This window comes from Schizophyllum commune (genome assembly GCF_000143185.2).
Source record: "Schizophyllum commune H4-8 unplaced genomic scaffold SCHCOscaffold_6, whole genome shotgun sequence".
NCBI lineage: Eukaryota > Fungi > Basidiomycota > Agaricomycetes > Agaricales > Schizophyllaceae > Schizophyllum > Schizophyllum commune.
The window spans coordinates 1,229,312-1,254,131 of NW_026089543.1; the positions used below are offsets into that span (position 1 = coordinate 1,229,312).

The 24,820-nt window shown below is 57.2% G+C and overlaps 11 protein-coding genes across 11 annotated transcripts; 5 read left to right on the forward strand and 6 right to left on the reverse strand.

Moving 5' to 3' along the window:
* Positions 1 to 186: 186 nt before the first annotated feature.
* On the reverse strand, positions 187 to 2,692 carry SCHCODRAFT_02701331 (alpha/beta-hydrolase; the record flags this gene model as incomplete). Its single annotated transcript, XM_003031744.1, has 10 exons — positions 187 to 639; positions 687 to 755; positions 810 to 899; positions 958 to 1,054; positions 1,107 to 1,459; positions 1,525 to 1,706; positions 1,758 to 1,802; positions 1,856 to 2,190; positions 2,244 to 2,364; positions 2,419 to 2,692. The coding sequence occupies 10 exons, from the start codon at positions 2,690 to 2,692 to the stop codon at positions 187 to 189; spliced, it is 2,019 nt and encodes a 672-aa protein (XP_003031790.1).
* Positions 2,693 to 3,315: 623 nt separating this feature from the next.
* On the forward strand, positions 3,316 to 5,733 carry SCHCODRAFT_02626027 (glycoside hydrolase family 5 protein). The gene is made up of 10 exons (XM_003032185.2): positions 3,316 to 3,721; positions 3,774 to 4,106; positions 4,156 to 4,318; positions 4,372 to 4,516; positions 4,567 to 4,674; positions 4,721 to 4,788; positions 4,846 to 5,005; positions 5,055 to 5,109; positions 5,165 to 5,215; positions 5,276 to 5,733. Exons 1-10 carry the CDS (start codon positions 3,613 to 3,615, stop codon positions 5,569 to 5,571), a joined length of 1,488 nt encoding a protein of 495 aa, XP_003032231.1. The 5' UTR covers positions 3,316 to 3,612; the 3' UTR covers positions 5,572 to 5,733.
* A 356-nt stretch (positions 5,734 to 6,089) lies between these two features.
* Positions 6,090 to 6,916, reverse strand: SCHCODRAFT_01189675 (uncharacterized protein). Its single transcript, XM_003031743.2, has 4 exons — positions 6,905 to 6,916; positions 6,679 to 6,847; positions 6,555 to 6,631; positions 6,090 to 6,504 (listed from the first exon to the last, which is right to left on the reverse strand). The coding sequence occupies exons 2-4, from the start codon at positions 6,757 to 6,759 to the stop codon at positions 6,132 to 6,134; spliced, it is 531 nt and encodes a 176-aa protein (XP_003031789.1). The 5' UTR covers positions 6,760 to 6,847; positions 6,905 to 6,916; the 3' UTR covers positions 6,090 to 6,131.
* On the reverse strand, positions 6,604 to 8,398 carry SCHCODRAFT_02290794 (uncharacterized protein). The gene is made up of 3 exons (XM_050342289.1): positions 6,905 to 8,398; positions 6,679 to 6,825; positions 6,604 to 6,631 (listed from the first exon to the last, which is right to left on the reverse strand). Exons 1-2 carry the CDS (start codon positions 8,230 to 8,232, stop codon positions 6,759 to 6,761), a joined length of 1,395 nt encoding a protein of 464 aa, XP_050200047.1. The 5' UTR covers positions 8,233 to 8,398; the 3' UTR covers positions 6,604 to 6,631; positions 6,679 to 6,758.
* Positions 8,399 to 8,516: 118 nt separating this feature from the next.
* Positions 8,517 to 10,627, reverse strand: SCHCODRAFT_01152563 (uncharacterized protein; the record flags this gene model as incomplete). Its single annotated transcript, XM_003031742.3, has 5 exons — positions 8,517 to 9,130; positions 9,181 to 9,257; positions 9,311 to 9,340; positions 9,403 to 9,478; positions 9,531 to 10,627. 5 exons carry the CDS (start codon positions 10,625 to 10,627, stop codon positions 8,743 to 8,745), a joined length of 1,668 nt encoding a protein of 555 aa, XP_003031788.1. The 3' UTR covers positions 8,517 to 8,742.
* Positions 10,628 to 10,937: 310 nt separating this feature from the next.
* On the forward strand, positions 10,938 to 13,849 carry SCHCODRAFT_02626039 (glutamate decarboxylase). The gene is made up of 9 exons (XM_003032184.2): positions 10,938 to 11,867; positions 11,915 to 12,084; positions 12,137 to 12,263; positions 12,319 to 12,422; positions 12,476 to 12,755; positions 12,834 to 12,908; positions 12,998 to 13,140; positions 13,296 to 13,363; positions 13,654 to 13,849. The coding sequence occupies exons 1-9, from the start codon at positions 11,299 to 11,301 to the stop codon at positions 13,744 to 13,746; spliced, it is 1,629 nt and encodes a 542-aa protein (XP_003032230.1). The 5' UTR covers positions 10,938 to 11,298; the 3' UTR covers positions 13,747 to 13,849.
* Positions 13,850 to 14,455: 606 nt separating this feature from the next.
* Positions 14,456 to 16,999, forward strand: SCHCODRAFT_02667853 (uncharacterized protein; the record flags this gene model as incomplete). The annotated part of the gene is made up of 3 exons (XM_050346583.1): positions 14,456 to 14,715; positions 14,763 to 14,860; positions 14,913 to 16,999. The coding sequence occupies 3 exons, from the start codon at positions 14,456 to 14,458 to the stop codon at positions 16,997 to 16,999; spliced, it is 2,445 nt and encodes an 814-aa protein (XP_050200048.1).
* An 886-nt stretch (positions 17,000 to 17,885) lies between these two features.
* On the forward strand, positions 17,886 to 20,061 carry SCHCODRAFT_01152569 (S-adenosyl-L-methionine-dependent methyltransferase; the record flags this gene model as incomplete). Its single annotated transcript, XM_003032182.2, has 11 exons — positions 17,886 to 18,360; positions 18,408 to 18,534; positions 18,592 to 18,715; positions 18,770 to 18,789; positions 18,841 to 18,874; positions 18,927 to 19,023; positions 19,078 to 19,213; positions 19,273 to 19,421; positions 19,481 to 19,678; positions 19,740 to 19,871; positions 19,924 to 20,061. Exons 1-11 carry the CDS (start codon positions 18,103 to 18,105, stop codon positions 20,059 to 20,061), a joined length of 1,413 nt encoding a protein of 470 aa, XP_003032228.1. The 5' UTR covers positions 17,886 to 18,102.
* On the reverse strand, positions 20,056 to 22,047 carry SCHCODRAFT_02626051 (alpha/beta-hydrolase). Its single transcript, XM_050345327.1, has 9 exons — positions 21,584 to 22,047; positions 21,376 to 21,533; positions 21,275 to 21,317; positions 21,191 to 21,219; positions 21,070 to 21,137; positions 20,910 to 21,021; positions 20,723 to 20,840; positions 20,487 to 20,667; positions 20,056 to 20,360 (listed from the first exon to the last, which is right to left on the reverse strand). The coding sequence occupies exons 1-9, from the start codon at positions 21,903 to 21,905 to the stop codon at positions 20,183 to 20,185; spliced, it is 1,209 nt and encodes a 402-aa protein (XP_050200049.1). The 5' UTR covers positions 21,906 to 22,047; the 3' UTR covers positions 20,056 to 20,182.
* A 429-nt stretch (positions 22,048 to 22,476) lies between these two features.
* On the forward strand, positions 22,477 to 23,614 carry SCHCODRAFT_02701339 (uncharacterized protein; the record flags this gene model as incomplete). The annotated part of the gene is made up of 4 exons (XM_003032181.2): positions 22,477 to 22,825; positions 22,883 to 23,207; positions 23,260 to 23,363; positions 23,415 to 23,614. The coding sequence occupies 4 exons, from the start codon at positions 22,477 to 22,479 to the stop codon at positions 23,612 to 23,614; spliced, it is 978 nt and encodes a 325-aa protein (XP_003032227.1).
* Positions 23,615 to 23,736: 122 nt separating this feature from the next.
* SCHCODRAFT_02626055 (uncharacterized protein) lies at positions 23,737 to 24,734 on the reverse strand. The gene is made up of 4 exons (XM_003031740.2): positions 24,573 to 24,734; positions 24,210 to 24,514; positions 23,957 to 24,158; positions 23,737 to 23,906 (listed from the first exon to the last, which is right to left on the reverse strand). The coding sequence occupies exons 2-4, from the start codon at positions 24,498 to 24,500 to the stop codon at positions 23,815 to 23,817; spliced, it is 585 nt and encodes a 194-aa protein (XP_003031786.2). The 5' UTR covers positions 24,501 to 24,514; positions 24,573 to 24,734; the 3' UTR covers positions 23,737 to 23,814.
* Positions 24,735 to 24,820: the final 86 nt, after the last annotated feature.

A 24,820-nucleotide genomic window follows, 5' to 3' on the forward strand; every position in this document is an offset into this window, starting at 1 on the left:
TGAGTTGCAAAGATATTCATGCAATCCGAGGTCATGAGCTAGGCAGGACGTGTGACAGTGTGATACGGGAAGTACAGTAGTACACCAGAATGAGTGCTGATAAATATCGGTATCGCCCGTAATAGATATTAGATAGTAGTGTTCGAGGTCCCCAGGGAGGAGAGCACAAAAGAAAAGGAAAGAAGCCTACAGCTTCTCCCCCGGCCTATCCGCATAAGGATCCACCACCGCCGGCGTATTCGCTGCCCACGCCGGCTCCAAAATCTCAGCCGCCCTGACGCGCGAGTACTTCGCCCTCTCGCGGAGGGAGCGAATGACCACAAACGCGAGTGCCGCGCCGAGGATCACCGACAGCGCGCCGAATACAATCGTTGTGATCATGAGCGTGTTCTTTGCCTGTCGCAGGTCCGCGACTTCGACGTCCTCATGTACCTCGTCGATGGCGTCGTTGAGATTGTCCGAGTAGGCAGAGGTGGTATCGGAGACCGAGAGGTCGACTGCGTTGGCGAACGACGGGGCCGAGGAGTCATCGTCGGGAGTAGTGCTGGCAGTCGCGTTCGCTGTGTTATTGGACTGGTCGGGAAAGAGGATAAGGTTGTCCTCGTTGACGAAGCAGTACATCCGATCGTTCTCCGGTGTCTACGCTTGATCAGCGCCAATGACTGACCCATTTGCAAGACGCCCACCTTGCCGGACTCAAAGTAGCTTTGCAGGATGCTCATCGTACAGTTCGAGTACTCCGCAATCGAGCCGTGCTGCAAATGGATCTCAGAACAGCTGATCTCGTTACAGAACTTTGGCCGACGTACCCCATAGCCGCTCTGCTCGATGAGAACAGCGCTTTCGCCCAGCTGGTCCGCGACCTGCTTCGCGTTCCTGAACGGTGTTACCGGGTCGGCCTGTGGGTCGATCATAGGTCAGTAAAAGCAGACAAACTCAATCAGAGCATGCACGAACCTGGTTACCGATGACCAGAATCTTGTTGCTGAGCTTGTTATTCCAGGGGCCAGAGTATCGCTCCACGGCGCGCACGGGCCATGCGTAGCAGCTTGTACTGAGGAATGGCGTCAGTCAAATATGAAGGAGTGATAGGCGAGCTGACGTACCCCTGCGCATTGAACAACGGGCCAAATAGCGGCGAGATATTGCGCGTCACGAACAAGATCTCATCCCACGTATTCTCAATCGTCGTATTCCCCGCGTCAACCGAGTCGCCGCAGCTGATCACCAAGGTAGAGTCGCTCGTAGGCAGGTCCTGCGTATCCTGACGCTTGATAAATCGCCGCGAAACGGAGGTCGTATCGCCGCCATTGAGAAGCTCGTAGATCGCAGTCAATTGATCAGCAAGCGTCGACCAGGTGTTGGGCGTGTACAATGAGTTGAAGATGAACTTGATGATGTCGGTGTAGTTGGGAACTTCGTCGGGCAAAGAACCAGCCTTTGTGAGGTCGTTTATTGTCTGAGGGACAGTCAGTTTTGACACAGTTACTACGTCAAACAGTCCGCGTAGCTCGCATCGCATACCTTCATCATGCCATAAATGCGGTCCAAGATGTCATCGCCGGTGTCGGTCGCATTCAATCGGAAAGAACAGCGCGTGCCCGCCTTGGCGCATTCTTTGGCGAACCCGAGGAGGGCTGCATCGCGGGACTCAACGGAGGCAGAGATGGTCTCGTACCCAGGAGAAGCAGAGTATAATTGGGCGTCTAAAGCGCTATGATCAGAAAGACATCGCGCCACGCAGGGAAGCTACTCACCCACGACACCGTCAATAACAACGCGGCCAACGCGATCAGGGAACACTGCATCGTCATGTCAGTTCGTATCGTCCTCAAGCAGAGCACGTTATACGTACTATTCACGAACGTCGCCCCAATAACCGTGCCATACGAGATCCCATAATAGTTGATCTCCTTCCGCTCCGGCTCTAAGTAATCCGCCAGCGCGACCATATCGCGCACCGCCGCCGCCGTGCCAAGGTACTTCAGCACATCGCCCCTTCGCTCCACGCACTGTTTGCCGAAACCCTTGTATAGTGCATCCGTCTCGTTCATGCGGGAGTAGAACTCCGCGACGTCGGCGGCGTCGAGGAGCGCGTTCGTCGGGTCGACGGGGAAGTTCTGGAGGAGGGAGCCGTTGCCGTATGCAGCTTGCTCTTCGGCGGAGTCGAAGCAGCGGACGTCGCTGGGGCTGGAGTACGGTGAGCAGATATGCGTGAGCGATGGACGTAGTGGAAGACGCACGTCGTAAAGCCCGTCCCGCGCGGGTCCCAAGCGACAAGATCATAGCCAGTGCCAACGAGTGGCAAAAGGATTGATTCCGCGCCGCCGATAACAAAGTCAAGGCCAGATTGCCCAGGACCACCTGCGGTCGGATATCAGCCAAAATTCGAACGATGTAACGCAGACAGATGCGAACCTGGATTGAAGAAAATCGTGCCCTTCTTCTCCTTGTCTGCTGCTGGATACCTAACAACCGCGAGGCGTGCTGTACCCACGCTCTCGTCCGCCCAGTCGAGAGGGACGTCGTAGTAGCCGCATCTCAATGAGTCGTTGAAGTTGCCATAGGCGGGATTCAGGTCCGCGCAGGATGACCACTCGATGGTGGAATTAAGCTGAGCCGCGCTTGCCGACTTCACGAAGGACGTAGCAATCACGGCGCCCGAGAGCGTAGAGAAAGCAGCAGCTCTCATGAAGGAGACGGGGGTCGAAGGAAATGGAAAGATAGAAAGAAAAAGAGAAAAAAGAGGGTGAGGTAAAGAGAGTCCTAGTCGCACCTTGCATCTCTTATACTCGTAGCTACTATGAGATGGGCGGCGGTGGCGACGCACACCCGCACAGCCGTGCAAATCTGGCAGGCAACGGAGAACCTTCAGTTGATGGGCGCTTGTTTGAGAGGTCTGACGAACGCCCGTGAGGGCATTGACTGGGGGGGCCCGCTATTGTTGTGTTTTTGATCCGTACTGACTTGAAGCAAAGCATATAGTCGTGTTGGGTGCAAAGAGAGGTGAAGTTTGACTGTTCCCTCTATCAGTCCAAAGCGAGAGGAGTACGCAACTCGTTATTTTCAGGGCGCTGCGATCTTCCACGGACAGGCTCTTCGTTCGAAACTGAGCGCCGAGAACAAGTGAGGCAGCACCTCTGCGGAGAGTCAGAGCATTATAAGAGCGCAGCTGCAGCAGAAGTTCGGGGCTGTTGTTTCCCCGGTGAAGGTTGAGAACAAGAAGGGCGAACGCCGAGGGCCGACGATGAAGACGGACCGGTCGGCCCATCAGACGCTCAAATCCTAATAATGGTCAACAAACCAACCTGGTCTCGACGCCGACGTCGACCTTCGCCAGTTCTTCTGCGATATACACGCCCCGAAAGGCTCGAGATCTTGAACAACAGATGACCCTACAATGGGTCCGCTGATTTCCAAACTGTATGCATTCCGCGATATTGGACCCGAACTTCCTGCGCTCGCTGGCGACGGACTTACTTCCTTGCCTTCTCGGTGCCTATGGTCTTCAAAGACCGCATTCTCCTCGGATTTTGCATCCATATTCCCGAGGGAGCCTTATATATGGTTTGTTGACAGAACTGGGCCTACCTCAACTGCGTTCCCTTCACGATGGTGAAAGCCCTTCTGTTCGTTGCTCTGGCGCGAGCCGCGCTCACTGTGCATGCCGCCACCGTTGCCTCCCAGCCCTCCGTGACTATGCTAGGCATCGGCGGATCCGGTACGTCTCTCTTCTCTTTTTGCCTATCCCGCCGACTAGACGAGTATCTCAGGCGCCTGGTGGCCCAACGACGTCTACAAGTTCCCCGACTCCGCGCGCACCAACCTCTCCAACCTTCTTTTCTCTGACTCCGGTCTCGGCCTCACAAGCTACCGGTACAACGTCGGCGGTGGTGGAGTGAACGTCTCGAACCCCGTCCGCGCGCCAGAGACCTTCTACGTTTCCAACGGCACGTACAACTGGGACGCGGACGCCGCTGGGCGCTACTTCCTCTACGCGGCACAGGAAGTCGGAGGCGATGACCTCGAGATCACGATGTTTGCGAACAGCGCGCCGGCGGCGATGACGAAGGGGCATGCTTCGTGCAACACCGGCTATGCGGATGGTACACCGTCCATCCCCCTGCTCGTCGCCCCGACTGATGCATAATGCAGGAACTGGCGACTGGTACGGCGGATTCCTCGCGGATGTCATTCAGCACTTCCTCGTCGACGAGGGCGTCTCCAAAATCAAGTATGTTTCCCCCATGAACGAGCCGGACAGCACCTTCGGCCCGTCTCCTTGCGGGCAGGAAGGCATGCAGGTGACGCAGTATCAGTATGCACCATCCCTTCTCCCTTATGCTTTCGGGCCACTGACTCCGCCCTCAGACGGGCCGAGCTCATCAGGGGCCTATTCAACGCGCTGTCGAGCCACGGCCTAACGGACCGAGTGGGGATCCTCGCCGATGAGGCGAACACTCTGGACAGGGCCACAAGCGAGTACAATGACTGGTTACCCCAGGTCATTGACCAAGTACATGCTCTGTCTTGGAAGGTTTCTTACAAAGGCTGACCCAACAATAGGTTGCGGCCATCGTCCACCACACATACGACTTCCCTTCGGACTCGGCGTATGCTTCATATGCTTCCACGGTCAAGCAGCGTTACCCCGGAAAGGCGGCATGGCAAAGCGTACGTGAACAGCCCCTCGATATCTATCGCGGCTCACATCGCATAGGAGGTCTGCTGCTCACTTGGCTCGGCGGATGGTTCTGGACGTGGCTGGTCGGGCGGTTATGACCCAACGTGAGTGCTCGTTTTGCGACTCACCGGGTTCAACTATTTACCTGCGCTCATCTTCAGAATTGCGAACGCTTTGATGTGGTCGGGGATGCTATACCAAAGCATCCTCGTAGGTGGGGAACCACACTACGATTTCTGGACCCTCGTGTCCAATGGCATAGGCTGCAACCCGCGAAGCGACTCTTCATGTCCCTATAGGACCAACTCTGATGGGTGGACGGTAAGCTCATCTCTCTTGGCGTGGCAGAATGTTACTTATGGCCTTACAGGATGGCTTGATCTACTACGACGGAAACTACGCGTCCAACGGAAACTACGAGTTCTGTACGTCGCGCTTCCTTTTCTGCATATCGATCCACTTTCATTGACGCACCCGCAGACCTCACAAAACACTTCTGGACCTTCAAGCACTTCGGCAACTTCGTCAAGCGTACGTCCCTCTCCCTCTCCTCCCCCTTTCGCCTCCCCTGCTCACCCAACCCCCTCTCAGCCAACTCGCCCGTCTACCCCATCTCCGGCGCCGACTCCTCCGTCTCCAGCCGCACCCTCGTTGTCGGCACACCCTCCGGCAACGCCTACAACGTCATCGCCATGAACCCTTCCTCGTCTGACGTCCAGTTCGAGCTCGACTTCCCCCAGAGCGTGACGCCGACGAAGGCGTACAGGACGACGGCGTCGGAGGACTTTGCGGAGCTGGCGGGGACGGATGTGGTGAAGGCGAGTGGGAGTGGGTGGCAGCTTACTGTGACGGGGATGAGCCAGATGACGTTTGTATTCAGCAAATGAATCTAGTGTACGAGAGGATAGTCATAGTGGTTTATGGAACGGGTGTATCAATATGATAGTGAAAGTGTACTCAGTCAAAATCGAGCGCCCTTTCAAGCCGCCTTCCTTCTTTCATCCTTATTTCTCGAACCTGTGCACGGAAATTATACAGTATGTCCCCGTATCGCTTCAACGTCTGGTCGACGGGCACGAAGTAGATCGCCCCAAATGCGAGGGTCGCTGAGATAACCACTCGAGGGGCAAGCGCTTGTTCATAGGTCGCTGACGACTCTGTGGCTTCACCCCTCGTGCCTGTGGCCCACACAAAGACCAGGATAGATACGAGAAAAGCGATGATTGACCTGCAAGTATCTGATTGCGACGCTAAGTGACCCCCCGAGCTCAGGCTTGCGAGGGAGGGAAAGGCGGAGCGAGCAACACTGACTAACCCATAAGAATAGGGCTGCCTCCCCGACCAAACAAGTACAAAAAGACACCATCGGGACTACCATTGAGACTAGATAGTCAGGCATCGGATGGAAAAAAAATTCTGTTACATAGTATCGTTGTATCTATCTTCACTAACACATCTGCAACTCAGGCGATCTCCCCCTTGGCGAGGCTTTCTTCTCTTCATACATCTCTCCCACAGGTGAGCTATCACCTTCCGCATGACCTTTCCATTCGGCCTCACGCGCTTTGAGCTGGCGCTCTCGCCGCATCTGCTCGTGCACGTTCTCGCGCCACCGACGGTCGATCCGGTCGCCGTAGAGCGTAAACGTACGCACGACGAGCACGAAGTACACCGCTCCCAGCGACAGAGAGGCCGATATGATGACGCGGGACGCAAGCGCCTGTCCGGGCGTCTTGAAGGGGTTCGCGTGCTCGAGCTCATCGCCCGCCCCGGTACGCCATACGAAGGCCATGATCGACACGATGAACGAGATGATTGACCTGACGAGTTGCTCAGCGGGGCGCAGGCGAGGAGAATCGACGACACATACCATAATAACCATACGGCAGGCATAGCCAACATGACCCAGACGTTCCAAAATCTATTCGTCGTCGTTCTCTGAGCTTCCTGCGCGGGAGGTCAGCACAGAAGGGAGGCGTACGACGCGAACATACCAAGGCCCATTCGGAAGCCTTGTACATCGCCTTCATGGAGCCGAAGCGGACGGTGTATAGACACCCGTATAGCAGAGACATCAACGTGCACACCAGTGCCAGCAGCGCTGCCGTTCGCACGATTGGGTCCGCCGCAGCGGCGTCGATCTGCAGTATTGTCAAGACCGCACTGAAAGTACATGCAATGAGCAAGGCCGGAAAGTAAAACAGCAAGAAGGACACGCACGACGTCAACAGCGCCGATATAACATTCAAGACCTTCCACTCATGCAGTAGATTGTCCACGAACTGCTCCCAGGTTTTCTTGAACTGAAGCAAAGGGAAGGACAGCTCGTAACCCTGCGGCTCGTGGAACTGGTAGCCGTAAGCATAGTCCCTGAATCCACCGCTGGCGTCCTTGTGAATACCACCACGGGCGTGATCTCGAGTTCCGCCATAGGCATCCCTCCCACCGAGCGCCTTTTCCCACTGCGTGGCGCGCGCGACAGCCATGCGGATGATATCCCGCCTGCAGAGGTCCGCGTTCTCGAAGACGCGCGCCACACGCGAGAAGTACAGCGCGGGCAGGCGGAAGAGCGCGCAGAGGTAGAGGGTGGTCGGTACGACCTGCCATATGAAAGTGGTAAAGGCAGCAAACCTGCTCACGATGGCCGTGAACGGTCGTGGAGGACTGTGGAGCTCGGCTGAATCATTGGCATTGACTGAGATATGAATGGGAGGAGGGGTGATGGGGGCGGGTGGTGCCTTCGGGATGGGCGCAGGAATCCTCATAGATGCGCCTCCAGGTTCCACGACCGACTCAGGGCGTGAATGAAAGGGCCCCATCCATTGAAAATCGAGCGACGTGAGTGACCGAGGCGAATGCTCGGACTCTGCTTTGTCCAAGCTCGATAAAGTGCGGCCATGGGGGCCATGCGAGAGCGTCGAAGATCGAATGGACGGCGGACGAGTAGACGGTGGTTCAGGGGATGGCGGTCGAGTGAATAACAGTCCTGGGGATGGCGAAGGAGGGGGCGACGTTCGAGCGGACGGAAGATGATTCGGTGGTAAGCGGATAGATGGTGTATAAGTAGATGGCGGCCAGAGAATGGTGTCAGAGGGCGGACGAAAGGGTGATGGTGAACCATCATCGAGACCATATGGAACGTGCGCAGAAGGAGGCACTGGTGTACCGTATCCAGCCGCATCGTGATAGGGCCCTGCTGCTGGCTGTATGATGGATTCCGTTCTCCCTCTGCTTCGGAGTTTGCGTCTTCTAACGTCCACCTCGAGGTCGAGCTCCGTCGAGGAAGGAGACAGTGAGACATCTTCGGGTACCACCTGCGGTACACGAGGCACTGCATCTGGCTTATATCGTCCAAAAGGCGCCTGCGCCAGTATCTGGCTCGCTGAAGGCCCAGCTTCGACGTCGACTGTGGCGTCGTTTAGGCGCCGACCCCAGCGTCCGCGCCAGGGGTCGACGGTCATAAAAGGTGCATCTAGGTCTTCATCGTTGTCAAATGCTCGGCGCGACTCTTGCTGTGTGAGGCTCGGGAGGTTCCCCTCGGCTGGCATGCTTGAGGACGGCGACAGCAGTGGTGAGAGCGGGCATCATTCGAGAGTCCTTTATGAAGGGTATACGCTTATCATGCGGTATCAGCGCACAGCCTTCGCAGCAGTGGGAGAAGTAGGGGTAATTGAGTTCGTGAGAGCAGGAAGAAAGCAGCTGTGGTGGCTGGTTTGCTCTTGTTTGCGCTGCTGTGGACTTCTCAGGTGCCGGGGCTTGCCGCGGTCACGTTACCACGTCATGCCTCGTTTTCACCGTGAGTCCGTGACCTAGGAAACTGAACTTGCACTGTCTTGAACCTCACCTCGAGTCAACTCACCTCTCTCCCTCATCGATCAGCAGTGTCACCGACTCCTCTATCTGGCGTCGGGACGCTCTTCGGAAAGCCGACCTTACCCTGCATCATCGTCATGAGCGCCCGTCCGAGGTGCATTCGAGCTCGAGTGTACAGTTCTATGACTATCGTGGCTGATTAGAGTATAGTAGATAACCAAGTCTTTAACTACAGACTCAAACGATTAGCACATCTGTAACACAGGCGATCTCATCCCCATCGGCGACTCGGCTTCCTTCCTTTCGTACATTTCTCCCATAGGCGGACTACAACGGCCCGCCGCGGGGGCACGGCCTCTGAAGCCGGCCGCGCAAGCTTCCAATTGACGCTCATGGCGGATCTGCTCGTGCACGTTCTCGCGCCACCGACGGTCGATCCGGTCGCCGTAGAGCGTAAACGTACGCACAACGAGCACGAAGTACACCGCTCCCAGCGACAGAGAGGTCGATATGATGACGCGGGACGCAAGCGCTTGTCCGGGCGTCGTAAAGGGGTTCGCGTGCTCGAGCTCATCGCCCGCCCCGGTACGCCATACGAAGGCCATGATCGACATGATGAACGCGATGATTGACCTGACGAGGTGCTCAGCGGGGCGCAGGAGAGGAGAACCGACGGCGCCTACCATAATAACCAAACAGCGGGCATCGCCAACATGACCCACACGTTCCAAAATCTGTTCGTTGTTGTCTTTTGAGCCTCCTGGCGATAAGGGTCAGCGTTGTTGATGGCAGCGTCAGAAATATACTACTCACGAGAGCCCACTCGGAGGCCTTGTACATCGCCTTCATGGAGCCAAAGCGGACTGTGTAAAGACAGCCGTATAATAGAGACATCACGTGCAGACTAGAGCCAGCAGCGTTGCCGTCCGCACGACAGGGTCTGCCGCGGCGGCGTCAATCTGCAGTATGGTCAAGACCGCTCTGATAGTTCGAGTCAGGGACAACTCGGGCCAGACGAGAAATGATGACGCACGAGGTCAGCAAGGCCGAGATGACATTCAGGACCTTCCACTCATGCAGCAAATTGTCCACGAACTGCTCCCACGTTTTCTTGAACTGAAGCAACGGAAAGGACAGCTCGTCCCCTTGCGGCTCGTGGAACTGATAGCCATGAGCATAATTCTGAATTCTATCATAAGCGCGATCTTGACTCCCGCCGTAGGCATGGCTGCTTCCGAGCGCCTTCTCCCACTGCGTGGCCCGCGCGACGGCCATCTTGATAACGTCCCGCCTGCAAAGCTCCGCGTTCTCAAAGACGCGCGCAACGCGCGAGAAGTACAGCGCCGGAAGGCGGAAGAGCGCGCAGAGGTAGAGCGTCGTGGGTATGAGGCGCCATAGGGAGGCAGCGAACGCGCCAGACGCGCGCGCAGCCCTTCCACCATACACGCTGGCTCGTCTGAGGCTGGCCTTCGCATGCGGTTCTGGGAGACGTTCGCAGAGAGCGGCCGAGAGCTGCGGCGTAGGCGGGCGGTGGTCCACATGTACACCTTCAGGGTTCGAAGCAGAACTAGTGTGTCTGCCTACCTTTCGAGGTGACTCGGGAGATATGAAGGAATCCCGCCTAGACTCGTCGGATACACCATCCACGTTCGAGGGGCTATTCGAGCGAGAGGGCGCACGAACAGATGGCGACCCAGTACATGTCTGATGCGTAGACGGGGCTGGCGCTGACGGTGGTATGATTGACGGCGACTGCCTGAGACTTGACAGCGGGCGAATGGGTGACGGAGAGTGATGAGAAGAATGGGAAGCTGGCGATCCATGACCTATGGGAACAGTATGTGAAGCATGTATCGCTGCGGGGAGTGGTGGACATGCTTCCAGAGGCGCATGAGCTAGTGGTCGGCTTGGTTTCGTAGGTCCACCTTCCAAGTCGACATCGGTTATATGCGAACAGGTCCAACGTTGGCGGCGTAGATGGGCCGCCGTGCGGAAGGGGTCGACGGTGACGAATGGAGCATCCAGGTCCTCGTCGTCAGCATAGATGGGCTGCGGCACATTGCGCGGTGCACCAAGGAGTTCCCGGTAGGACGACATGCTCTGAACGGCAGCGGTGGTGGCGGGGATCATGTCAGACGCTGGGTTTTATGTAGCCCATATTTATCATGTCGTGTGAGCGTACTGCCTCCATACCAGTGTTCAGCTGAGAACAGAGGTTCATACAGAAGCAGGGGAAGTCAGAAAGCCTTCGATATCGTGAGGGAAGGAGGAGAGTAGCTGTGATTGGTTCCGGTCATGATGAGGGCAATGTTTCGAACTATTTGTTCCCGCTGGTGCTATTGCTATTACTATCAGGACACGCTCTCGCGGTCACGTTACCGGGCTTGTACTTAGGCAAGCCCTCCAACCCGAGTCAGTCGTCGAACTTCAATTTGCATAAGACAAACCCGGAATATGCGAGTACCATCCGCCTCATCCATGTCTTCTTGCCACGGCATTGGGGTGTACAGCCCGGTATACGCTTCCTTCAGTATATGAAGGGCGTGGCTGCACCTGAAGACCACTTCAAGTACTTCCATAGCCTTCCAAATGACCTTGGGCCCCCGGACCTTGGGCTATACTCAGGACAGTGATGAATAGCACCCTCCCTGTCCCCCTCCGCAGCGTCCATCGATCCAGTATCAGGTCAAATGACAGATCGATGTCGTCAGGGGGAGCGCGCTATATCTGCTCAACATCATCCTACGCAAGCTCAGCGGCAGCGAGCAGTTCCCCAGACCACCCTAGGATAACCCACTACCATGCCCCTCTCCCGCCACATCCAGCCTGAGGACGTCCTCGCCGCCTCGCGCGACCACCCCCACCGCAAGCACACCGATCGCCATGAGCGGCACGTCCTCGAGCAGTCCTGGACGCGCGACGAAGACGCGGCCTCCGCGCCCAAATACACCTTCCCCACGCGCGGCATCCCCTCCAAGGCCGCGTACCAGCTCCTCCACGACGAGGCCGCGCTCGACGGCAACCCGACCCTGAACCTCGCGTCCTTCGTGCACACCTGGATGCCCGACGACGGCGTGCGGCTGTTCAACGAGGCGATCGACAAGAACCTCGCGGACCAGGACGAGTACCCGGCGGCGCAGATCATCCACAACCGCTGCGTGTCGATGCTCGCGCACCTGTGGAAGGCGCCGACCGCGGACACGACGGCGGTCGGGACGGCGACGGCGGGCTCGTCGGAGGCGATCATGCTCGCGGGCCTCGCGCTGAAGAAGCGCTGGCAGGATGCGAGGAAGCGGGCCGGGAAGGACCACTACCATCCGAACATCGTTTTTGGCGCGAACGCGCAGGTTGCGCTGGAGAAGTTCGCAAGGTGAGTAGCCAGTATACTTCTCTGGTCCCCATCTCACATGAATCTAGATACTGGGACGTCGAAGCGCGCATGGTGCCCGTCAACCGCGAGACGTCCTACGTCCTGAAGCCGGAAGACGCCATCCAATACATCGACGAGAACACCATCGGCGTCATGGTCATCCTCGGGTCGACCTACAACGGCGCCTTCGAGGATGTTGGGCGCATGAGCGGCCTTCGTAAGCTATACCCTTGCAGTACACCTTCAACTTCTCCTCACTATATCCACAGTCGACGACCTCCAGGAGCGCACAGGCCTCGACATCCCCATCCACGTCGACGCCGCCAGCGGAGGCTTCATCGCGCCCTTCGCGTACCCCGAATACAAGTGGGCATTCGACGTCTCGCGCGTAGTCAGGTATGTCTATGAGCCTCCGCAGCTTCTCCACTTCGTTGCTCAACGAACGCCCCAGCATCAACTCCTCCGGCCACAAATTCGGCCTCGTATACCCCGGCCTCGGCTGGCTCATTTTCCGCGACGAGAGCTGCCTGCACAAGGACCTCGTCTTCGAGCTGCGTGAGTGGTGCGATTCAATATTACCCTGCCCATGGTACTCATGCGGCGCAAAGACTACCTCGGCTCCGTCGAATACTCCTACACGCTCAACTTCTCCAAGCCCGCCGCGCCCGTGTTCGCCCAGATGTTCAACTTCCTCAACCTCGGGTACAACGGCTACGCCAAGATCGCCTTCAAGGACCTCCGCAACGCGCGCATGCTCGCGCGTGCCCTCGAGCGCACGTACTTCACCGTGCTCTCCGAGATCCATCGCCCCGCGCCAGATGCGCCGGCGGGTGTGGATGAGGAGGACCCGCAGTTTTATGTGAAGGGGCTGCCCGTGGTGACGTTCCGGTGAGTCGGCACGAGTCAGGCATACAAGCCAGAGGCAAGGCAGCCAAGGACTGACAATGACTGACGAGGCGACTGCAGCTTGAATGACGAGTACAAGCAAAAGTACCCGCATGTGAAGCAGGCGTGGATCCAGACGAGTTTGCGGACGAAGGGGTGCGTATTAGCATGTTTTTCCCGTCCTCTCTCAACTTATAATTGTCCAACCTATAATTTTCGCCAAAACCAACTCACGCCCCTCCCAGCTGGATCGTCCCGAATTACAACGCGCCCAAGGGCGAGGAGCAGACGGAGATGCTGCGCGTCGTCGTGCGCGAGAGCATGACGGAGGACCTCATTGAGCGTCTGATCGTCGATATCCTGCAGATCGTGGAGGCGTTTATGGACGGTGAGTGTAGGGATTTTGCGGGGCGGGGCAGCCGCCGCCGGGACTCTGCGAGGCCGTCCCTTTTAGCGGGACTCGAGGCTGGCGCTGTCGGCGGGCTTCTGCGGGTTTACCGAATTTTGTCAATGAGCAGTACATTGACTACAGATTCTGCGCAGACTCCGACGGTACCCAGATGATGATTGCGTACACGGGAGGCAGTGGGCCGCACCAACCGGACATGGAGGTAAGTCTTGCGTCTTGTTTATTATCATTTTCATCGCGCTCTACGACGAATACTGCTTGTTGGCTCGAGGGATTCTGAGCTGCTGGTAATGCAGTTTGAGGCGGTAAAGCTGGAAGGTGTTCTGCTGGACCGTGAAAGCCTTTCGACCTGGCTGCGGCAACCCACCTCGCGGTTCCTGCGAACCCTTTCATTTCATTTGTCGAACATGCACCTCCCCTCTCGGACCTTCTGCTTCTCCGCGCCCTCATTCGTGCCCTCTTTCTGCTTCATGTTGTTGACATGCTATGTAGCACTCGCGTCCCAAGGCAGCAAACTTTGGCGGCGCAGACAAGAAGGTAGACGAGTCGGTGGTCCCGCAGGCAGGGTACAGCCGGCAGTGCTAAGCGGTGAACAATGTATTCCAATCTACTGCCTGGATGTATTTGTAGCCTTTTCGATCTGCTGTAGCGAACTGTGTACGCTGGCCTGCATCGTGGTGATGGGCGGAACAGCTGTGTGACTCACGGGTAAAGTTCCAAGTCAGAGATCAGCCGCGTCCACGTGCGGATCAAGGCGCGCTACCGACTGTGCATGCCGGCCCATTGTTCTCTCTTTACGAACCGGCATTCGCTGGTAACGGCTGCGCTTCCCGCTCGCGCACGCCGCACGATCTTTTGATTACAAGCCGAGACTCCCCCTTCATCTCCGACACCTGATCAGCCCAAGCGCGCCGATATCACATTCGCGCGCGTGCATGGATTCAGCCTGAGCGTCCCTCTCCCCGTGCTCGTACTCGCCAGCGTTCCCTTGAGATCGGTATCCGTGCAGTCGCTCCTTACTCTCTACCGTGATCGCGAGTACGTACATCCAGGAAGGGTCGAGGAAGGAGGGTCGGGAGAACAATAGGACATATACGGGCGCTGGCTTTTGGTGTCAAGCGTGCATCGGTGCGTGGGCCCCCCATACCCCCGGACGCGTACTGAAGGCGCGCAGGCATAGTTGATGCTATATCACGACAGCCCGCGTCAACCAGGTATCGATATCGGCCCCGCGTCGCGTTGCGCGCCACAGCTGCCTCCTATCCACGACACGCTGAACCACCTCCCGGCATTGATGCAACCTTCGTCGTCCTCCCAGCCCGCACCATCTCAGCGCAATGCGTCCGGTAGCTCGACGGCAAAGGAAAGGCGACGGACGTCGCGGGCCACCTCCGGCGGGGACAAGAAGAAAAGGCAGCGTGTGACCTCGGACCAACTGGCCCACCTCGAGAGCATATTCGCCGTCGAGCACACCCCGACCCAAGAACGGCGACGCCAGATTAGTCAAGCGCTGGGTATGGAAGAGAAGCAGACCAAGGTCTGGTTCCAGAATAGGTGCGAGTGCAGTGCATTGCAAACCGCTCCGTGCTGACGCGTGTTAGACGGGCAAAAATGAACAGGGAGTCGAAGGACGGCAGCGCTCCTGCAGTCATCTCGCCCGGGACGGACAATCTCATGCAGCTGTTTCGAGAACAAGAGGGTAGGCGCGCGTGCTCAACCTCCATTTTCGTCGGGCCTAACATTCAATTCAGGCGTGACATTCCTTCCTACCGTCGATCTACGCATAGGGTCCTGGCGCCGCATACGCAATCCTGAGACCAACGATCTTGCCGGCTACGTCTGTCCCCGCTCACGTTCATTGTGCTGGTTCGTGCACGCTGGTGGCCGCCGCTACGAGATGTCCATCTCGTTCGACTCGATCATCAAGATTGACTATAACGAGCACCCCGTCCCGGACAACCTCTTCGCGTTCATCCACCTCTCCCAACCGCCGACATTCTGGTCACATGAGCCGCGCGACACTGGACCTAATGCCTGGCAATTAGGCACGGACTGGACGGAGGATCATCAAGCCACCTCTGTTCTGACGCATGTTGCTGCAGGCTCAAAGCCTCATCTCGTGGAGTTGCAGAGGCTGCTCATGAACGATCGGAGTGCGAAGCATGGCCATGCAACAGGACAGGCATCATCGGCGACCGCACAGGGCCCATCGCTGTCGCCACTAATGCCGTCCGAGCGACAGGATGCCGCCGCTGCAACGCAAAGCCATCTTGGCCGAGGGCACCCAGCGTCCAACCCATACTCTACAGCGCCGGCTATGCAAACGCAAGATAGCGCCATGCCACCTTCGTCCTTCCTAAGCCAACAACCGCTGGAGCCGCTCAACCAGGAAACCGTGCTTGCTGCCCCCGTACCTACCAAACCGCCATTAATACTTCCGGTCCATCAGCAAAGCTATGAGCAGCCATGGTCTGCAGGTCCGCCATCCGTCTCCCCACCACGCACGACCTCATCAGAGATCTCCGCGTACTCCCTGCCGCCGAACCTCCCCGCTCCTCCCATCCCACCGTCCCAGCCAACTTCCCAGCCGTCCCACGGCATGCCTAATGGACGGATGATGCCGCCTGATACGATGAACGCACCCCATCAATCAATGCCACCGCCGCCGCCACCGCATACGATGCCCCCGCCATCGATGACCGCGCACTCTCAGGCGGCCCAGCAGGGCTCGCGCCGGTCAGTGTCTTATCAGATGCCCGAGCGCGTGACGAGGCAGAATCGGCGGCATGAACCGTACGACGTCGCTGCGCATAGTTCGCGGCGTGCGTCGACGGGCTCGGCGCTGCAGCCGCCCTCGGCGTACGGCTCAGCGGGGACGCAGAGTTATGCACAGGCTGCATATGCACAGCAGCAACAACAGCAGCAACAGCAACAGCAGCCGCAACAGCCGGGACAAACAGCGTATGGGCAAGGCGAGCAGGCACAACGGCCGAACCAAGCACCGCCTGCTGCTGGAATGCGTCATGCCCCGGCCATTCGACGCTTGTCTGTCAGCTTCGGCCAGAAGCAGCCCGTGGATTTGCGCCTAGACGATGACGCCTCGCCAGAACAGTATCAGCCTCCTCCCCAGCAAGTTTACAACCTCCCACCACCCAGCGCGTATGGGAGCGCATACCAGTCAGCACCTCCTGCGTCCTTTCCTCCAGCCCCGCCACCTGGTCACTTCCCTCCTGTGCCGCCACCACAATCCTTCCAGGCGCCTGAACCGGCGCGCCACACGCCACAGTCGTATGGCAACGAGGCTTCTACCTCACGGGCGCCCTCGCCCGAGCCGACGCACAAGCTACCCGACTCGCCGCTATTGACCAAACCTTGGATACCTCCACCGCACATCCTTGAGAACCTGAAGCGTGGTGCAGAGGCTGCAGAGGCCGAGAAGCGGGCTGAGGCGGCGAGGAAGAAGGCCGAAGCGGCCAAGAAGGCGGCAGAGGAGGCGCAGCGGGCAGCGGAGGAGGCGATGAAGGAGGCAGAGGCAGAGGAGGCCGCGCAGCGGGAGATCGCGCAACGTGCGGCGCAAAGGGAGGCGGCCGAGCGCGAGGCAGCCCAGCGAGAGGCGGCGCAGCGGATGATGCCGCCAATACAGGAGGGGTACAACTCGGGGGCGTACTACTCGCAGAACCAGAGCGAGTACTATGCGGCACAGAACTACGGGGTGCCGCCCCCGCCGCCCGAGAGCAGCGCACCTTCGTCTACGTCTGCGACGCCAACGCCTCCAGCGCAGTATGTGTACGACCCCACGACGGGGATGTATATGAACATTGCGTATCAGTATCGGTAACAGTAATAATCCTGGCGATGGCCTTCGTTTCATGCCTTCGCCAAGCTCGCCTCGAATTCTACTATGACTTGTCTACCTACCATATCGTCACGTCCTTCTCGCGTCGAGTCTTCGTTCTTCCGCATCGTCGCATGTTCCTCGTTTCCTGCCTTGCTCGCTCTACTGCTAACACACTTCCCTTACCGCTTACACGTACTCTTTCACTGTTTCCTCGCTTGCCTGTGCACTTACTACTACACTATCCTGTATCATACTTTCCTTCCAAGTTGTCGCTGCACTCCTGCTAGTCGTATATGCTTGTACGCCCCGGCCTCGAACTGCACTTACGCCCTCGACCCGCACCTCTGGTATTGTCTGCATCCGGTCTCTAGTACTGCAATCATCTAAGTAAGGTAATTTCTGATATAATACGGTTTATTAGTGGATAGTGGGCTGTTTAAAAGGAAATGGTCGTGTGTCCACCGCTGGGAGCATCGCGCAAGGCGCATGCATGGGGGGGGGTCCATCGGCGTTTGCCGATGGACGATGTTGAATTCGGAACACTCCGATGCCTCTTGCTTTCGACCTTCACCATCGCCAATTTTGTCTCATGAAGGGGCCTTTTCACCTCATTTCACGCGCAATCTTCGCGATCACCCGTGAACTACGTCGATTTCTCCAACTCGATAAGCCTACGACGCCATCTCGTTCGGAACGACATACGCACCGCACCGCACCGCCCAGAACAGAGTAAATCATCCTCCAATCCTAGTCGACCTTCTCTGTCAGCCGAGCTCGTATACCTCGCAGTCTGTCCTGTAAAGTCTCATGAGCTCCCTCACTGAATTAATTCGGCCCGTGCACTCTGGCGTATCGAAGGCTGAGAACCCTCAGAATTCACAGCGTCTCTCACGCTCGGTTCCTGCGCCTGTGACGTCTCTCTCTGTCCTGCATGGTCAACGTCTACAGGATAGGACCTGGGCACATTTTACTGACACCGAGTTTGGAGTACCTGTGTCTATTGCTAAGTATGGTTGCTTTCCCCGCAATTGATACGCATGACATGAAGTCGTATTCTCCCCTACATAAAGGGCTTCGTCGAGCTGCGATAACTCATCCTCACCATGGCTGCACCACCTTCCCCGCTACGCGTGCTAGCTGACACGATCTCTCAGGCGGTCACCGTCATCGACGACGCCTTTGCGCTCACCGGACGGTCCTACCCGCCGCTCCGCGCACCTTTCAATGCTGACTCCCCTAGCGAGGCACTCTTTCGCCAAGAGGAAGTAGCGAAGGCTGTGGACACCATTCTGCAATCATGTAGCGCCTTGACCGCGTCTGCAGGCACTCCTCACCTTCGGGTAGTCCAGAAGACGATGGGGGTACGTCCGCTTCATCATGTTGGTGTTCCTATCTCACCTGCACACAGTATACAACCACCGCCGCGCTCGGGGTCGCTATCGACGGCTACGTCGCCGAGATACTGCGCGACCATCCCAACGGACTTCACTACAAGGACATCGCGCTGCGCAATGGCCTGAACGCGGACAAGCTAGGTGCGATTGCCTCTGGCATTCCTCTTTGCCATTCCCAATGTTGATCTTGAATTACAGGCCGTATACTGCGAAAGCTAGCCTCTGTACATATCTTCACGGAGGTTTCCCCAGACGTCTTCTCAAACAACCGCTTGTCATCGGTCCTTGATACCCACAAATCTGTACAAGGAGTACAGGCTAAGTACGCGCTGTTCAAAGTAACTATCTCTTGTGGGCTTACTTCTCTCATCCGCAGTCCCGTCGAGCACTTCACTGGTAGGTTCTTTCGGTGCGCGCATGGAAGCACCGTGACATGAAATGTTCCAGGATCGCAGGGAATAGGGTCTTATATTTACAAACTGTGAGTTGACTTGAGCACGCACGCGAAATCCTCGTTATGACCATGCTATTAGAACCGACGCCGACCTCAAGAGCGCTGCCAATCTCTCTGAGACGCTCAATGATCCGGAATATGGCGATGAAGACGTCGGCGAGAAGTCCGCATTGTCGGTGGGTCTGTTCCTTGCTCATACCTGGATCATACGCTGAAAGCGAATGTTTCAGTATACGTTCAAGACCCCTTTGGGCATGTATGACTGGCTCGAGCAACCAGGGAACGAGCGACGTCTGGCTTGCTTCTCAGACGCCATGAGGGCCCAGATAACTTCCCTACAACCACCGAATGCTGTCGTACTGGAAGGTCAGACCCATGATATATATTTCTGGGGCCTTGCTGAAATTTGGCAACGACTGGACTAGGTTTCGACTTCTCCGCGCTTGATCCCGGCTCGAAGGTAGTGGATGTCGCCGGAGGTATCGGTCATGTTGCTATGGCCATTGCGAAGCGATACCCCGAACTTCATTTCGTTCTCGAGGAGCGCCCTGCAGTTCTCGAACAGGCCAAAGAGGTGCATTCGTCCTATACACGCTCATAGTTTAGTATACTGACGGGAGTCCTGGTTTCCAGTTCTGGTGCAAGGGACTCTCTGACGCCTCCATCGAATTCGTGCCCCAAGATTTCTTCCAGCCGCAAGTCATACAGGACGCCTCCGTCTTCCTCCTCTTTCACATCTTGCATAATTGGGGCAAGACGCGTGCCGTAGAAATCCTACGGAACCTGCGCCTGGCAGCGGGCCCAGATACGAGGCTCATCATCGGGGATATGGTATGACCCGCTGCCTCACGCTCATTCACTGCAATAGAATGCTGAATGTGGTCGCATGTAGATCATCCCGCATGCATCCTACGAACAACCTGCTGTCGCTAGCAAGATCGAGGGCGCGGATACGCTCTTGTCGCCAGTCTCACCTCTTCTGGCCCCTGGCCGAGCGGAGCACGGCACAACGTTGGACATGCTCGTACGTCCGTTCTCAATTCAGAGAAAGAAGCCTCTCGCTGACCACGATGTAGATGCTGGCCGACCTCAACGGCGAGGAGCGCACGTTAGGCAGATTCGTTGATCTACTGGAAGCTGGCGGCTGGTCTATCGTCGAGGTACACCATATGCAGGGAGCCTTTGACTCGCACATGGTGGCTGCCCCTGTGTAGAACGCTACTCGTGCATTCTTCATTGCTTCAATCCTCCTAGTTCAGACATACATACGAACAATACATTTTGATCAATTGCACGCTCGAACGCACCATTACCTAATTTTGTCCGCCCTTGTTTTCACGTCGCGCTCGTCGCATATCCATCCAGCCCGTCCACCACGCCGTACGCGACTCCCTCTTTCCCGAACATGCGTCGCAGATCGTCTGCGAGCGCCTCAGGAACCTCATACGCCGCAAAGTGTCCGCCCTTGTCGTGGTCGGCTTCGAAGACGACATTGCCCATCTGGCGCGTCCACCTGAAGGGGGCATGTCAGCATCGATTATGGAGCAATGCATGGCGAAAGGCGTAATGACCACGGCGACACGCCAAGGCGGCGACATGCGAAGACAGCCTCCGCACGCATAAGAGCAGCCACACTCACGCCCTCGGAAACCGCGACAACTCGCGCGGGAAGAAGCTCAAGCCAAGCGGAATCGTCGGCTCCTTCTCCACAAGGTTGAATACCGACCCCAGCCCGGGCCGCTGCATCGCTTCGTAGTACGTGCGGAAGGTGGCGGCGGGCCCCGCGCGCGAGAGCCAATAGAGCGAAACCCAGGTGAGAACTATGCCCCCGACAACGTTAGCACGAGCCCACTGAGTCGGCTGCTAAGTACGCACTCTCATCATCAGTCCACGGGTACTCATCGCCCCAAGAGAGCAGCTTCTCGGCTATCCATGCCAAAAGACCGACCGGAGAGTCGGTCAGCGCGTACGCAATTGTCTGCGGCTTGGTGCCCTGTAGAGTAACGTCAGTCCAGAGGAAATCTGTGAGAAGCGAAAAGCCGGAGATCGGCGAGAGGCATACCTGTACCATCACGTATCCCATCTCCGTCTCTCGAAACTCGCTTGTCTTCCTCCACGCATTTTGCTCTTCCGGCGTGCAGGACTCGATTGGGTGCTCCGTGTCCGGGTGTCCGCTACCAATGTTCGAGTGAGTAGTTCGCGGGAAAACAACGGGCACATACAAGGGAAAGTTCGTATGCCATGCCTTCACGGAGGTCGACCCATACTTGCTTGCAAGAACCCTGGCGACCTTCGCCTAGTAAGCACGTGGGACTAAGCAGTCATAGTTATGTGCCTTCGTACCGACATGCCCCAGTCGCCTCCTTGTGCCACTAGCAAAGGCGTGTTAACAGATGATGTCAAGGACCACCGTGATGAAGGGCCTACCATACTGCGTGTATCCTAGCGTTCCCATGAGCTGATAACAGATCTGCCCACCGTAAGACACCTCCCCAATATCATCCGATTCTCGAGGGAGGAGCACGCACCTCAGCGTATTCGGGGAGCCCGAAGCCCCTCTTTGTTGGCGCCTCCGAGAATCCATAGCCCGGGAGGCTTACGGCGACAACGTGGAAGCTTGGATGCTTCTCCGAAGCCGCGGTGAGCAAGGGGATAATCTTGCGTGCTTCAAGGAAGCTCCCAGGCCCTACCGATCCGTATTAGTCGATAGGCAGACATAGATATGGGTCAGCTTACACCCATGAACGAAGAGGAGAGGAATCGCATGGGCGACTTCGCTCTTCTTGTGAACGAAATGAATGTTCAGTTTACCATGGCCTTCGACCTCCAAATTAGTCGTGAACTGTGGCAGCTCGGCGTTAATAGCAGCTTCCTGAGCGCGCCAATCGTAACCACTGCTCCATCGGTTCGCAAGACGTTTGACGAGAGCGGGAGTGGCCCCGTAGTCCGACCCAGCATCTTCCAGCTCGTCCGGCCACGTGACAAGTTCAACTTTTTGGTGCAGAAGAGCGAGTTTCTCTTCGGGGACGGCGATTTTGAAGGGCGATGGGGACGACATGGTTGGCAGAATCCTTCCGAGTCTGCTTGACGTCTCGGGGTTTTAACCCATGCTTCAAGAAGTGCGAGTAGGACGGATCTCGTCAAAGACGCTGGTGGAGTCAGGTCACAGCATGGAGCGACCAGTGCGGGGAGATCTGCCGCGGTCGGGGAGCGCACCGCGGCTGAGACCGGCACGTTGACCTGTCACGGTCACGCACACGCTTCCACGGCAAAGTCCGATGCACCTTGTCCTCTCACCGCGAGCCTGCGCCCAACGCTCACACTGCACATATCATGACGATGGAGACACTCTGAATCTGTTTCGAAAAACTCCTCGACGGCGTGGCGATGATGCTGCTTATGTCTCCGATTTTGATGGCGAGACTGTGGCGAGACGTCCTGCTTGACCCCCTCCGCAGGCTGAGACCTTTGTTGCTACGGGCCTCACCCAAGACATAGGCATCAAACCGCATACCCTGAAGGCTTTAGCAACGCACCCTACTCACATTTTCTCTAAGACATCTTGCTTTTATGTCTGATTCTTCGATTTCGCGACGTACTGTTCCTGCCTCAAAAGGCCACGTTTGATAATGCGGACCCCCAATCTCCGCCAGCTCGACATTCAACCCACCCCTCCTGCCCTCAAGCCAAACCTGAACCTCGCCGTCATGCTGACTGTCGTCGCCCTCGCTCTTCTCCCAGCTGTACTCAGCAAGCCGTTGCCCCGCCAAACGACTACATCGACAAGTACTGTTTACATCCATCCCAATGGCAACACCGATTTCTGTCTTGGCGCTGCTGGATCAAGAAACGGCGCCCTTGTCGACATCTTCGATTGCGCCATGAAGTCAGAAAGCACCCCTACATGGACTCTCGACACTGACAAGAAACGCTTCCAACTCAACGGCACGCAAATGTGTCTCGACGCTGGCGCAGACAGTCAGTCGCTTATCACTTTTTCTACTGCCGTCTTCATCTCACTAACGCCTCTGCTAGTCACCGACGGCGTGTCTATGAAAATCTGGCAATGCTACGACAACCTCCCCCAGCAGCAATGGTCCTACAACACCGACGACCAGCATTTCGCCGTGGCTAGCGGCTCCGAATGCCTCGACCTCCACGACGGACACGTCGTCGACGGCGCATACACGCAGACTTGGCAATGCAGCAACGATAACACGAATCAGAAGTGGACTACCAGCGAAAGCAACGTCTCTACCACGCCTCCAACAAGTCAGGCGCAGGTATTTCATCCCAAAGGCAATACCAAGAAGTGCCTCGAGGTGTACGGAAACATTGCGAACGGGTCACCAATCGAGATGTATGTCGAATGCACCCCCTTATCGCGAAGTCGATATTGACATTTCTTCCAGAGCCGACTGTGACGGCACCAACCACCAGAACTGGGTCCTCTCCCGTGGAAGCACTGTCGTCAAGCTCGCCGGCACGAACTTTTGCCTCGACGCCGGCGAAGACAGTACGTCGATCTCCTTCTCCGCTCACCACCCTTGCTAATGTCCCTGCTCAGTCCGCAACGGCGCCACCATGAAGCTCTGGCAATGCTACGAGGGCCTCGCGCAGCAGACCTTCTACTACACCGACGACAACCGCATCGCCGTTGAGGGCCGCGGGCAATGCCTCGACCTTACGGGTGGAATTCTCGAGGACGGCAATGTCATGCAGACCTGGGCGTGCACGGCCGGCAACAGGAACCAGATCTGGGATTAGAGGCTGCTAAGTACCTTCGCTTCAAGGGCTGTACTGCGCGACAAACCTGTATCTCATCTCAGCGTGCAATTGATACCACTACGTCTCGCCGCTACATTCCCTCGACTAACTGGAAAAGGAGAGGGTGGCAATGCTTCGCCTGATCACTCGACTCCGAGAACTATGATACAAATGGTACAGTACTTCTTCACAAGGCATGATCATCCAGCATGCGGCCACGAGCTGCAGCAAGGGTCGCAAGGGCGGCGGACGCGACGTTTCTTCCTTTTCGGCTTCGAGGTTGCTTTCTTGGCTGAAGAAGACATAAGCTTTCTGTACGCACTCATCTGGACACCAACGCACGCTTCACTGGCGCAAGGGCCGCCTCATCATGCCCGTCCATCTCATGTTGGTCGTTCTCCTTCCCTTCGACAGCCGCGCGCGCTTCTCGTGCTTCGAGTTCATGGACGGGACGCAGCCGGCCACAGCACGAGCACACCCTGCAGCGCACATACACGTCCTTCGGCTTCTCCTCCCAGTACTTGACGCGCAGCTGGCGTATGATCTAGCAAGAGGATGTAAGCGACAGCAACCTCCGCGCAGCACCACCACGTACCCCAGTAATCTCCCTATCGTCATTCGGGTGCTTGTCCATCGCGCGCTCGAACGCCGCGACCGCATCGCTCTGCCACGAGCCCTCGAAGCCCTTCTCGCGCGCGTCGTGCGCGGTCTCCGTCACCTCGGTCGTCGTTTCGGTGACAGCCTTGTCCTTCGACGCGGCCTTCCCATCGCCAAACGGCAAGCGGAACGCATCGAAGCCCGCCTCCTTCAGATACGCCGAGAACACATTCTTGATCGTCGGGTCCGGGAACGCAAGCTCAACGGCGCGGACGAGCGCAGTAGACATCGCGGATGGTCATTCTGGCGCTTGAGCCCATCAGCGCAACGCACATACAGCAGGAAAGGGGGAAAGACGCACCAAAGACAAAGACAACGTTCTCAGGAAGAAGAGAGCAGCGGGGAAGAAGCACCCTCCCCATCTTCGGTCATTTATAGCAGTGACGGAGGGGAGGACCGCCCCAGTGACCGGGCTGGTGTCGAAGACTACCACTGGATGGCACAATGGACACACCTCCGATCATACTTCAGCGCGGAGCCGGGAAGCTAGGCCTATCCACACTCGAGAACCTTACAGGTCGGCCAATCGTGCGGCGCAAGCGCGTCATA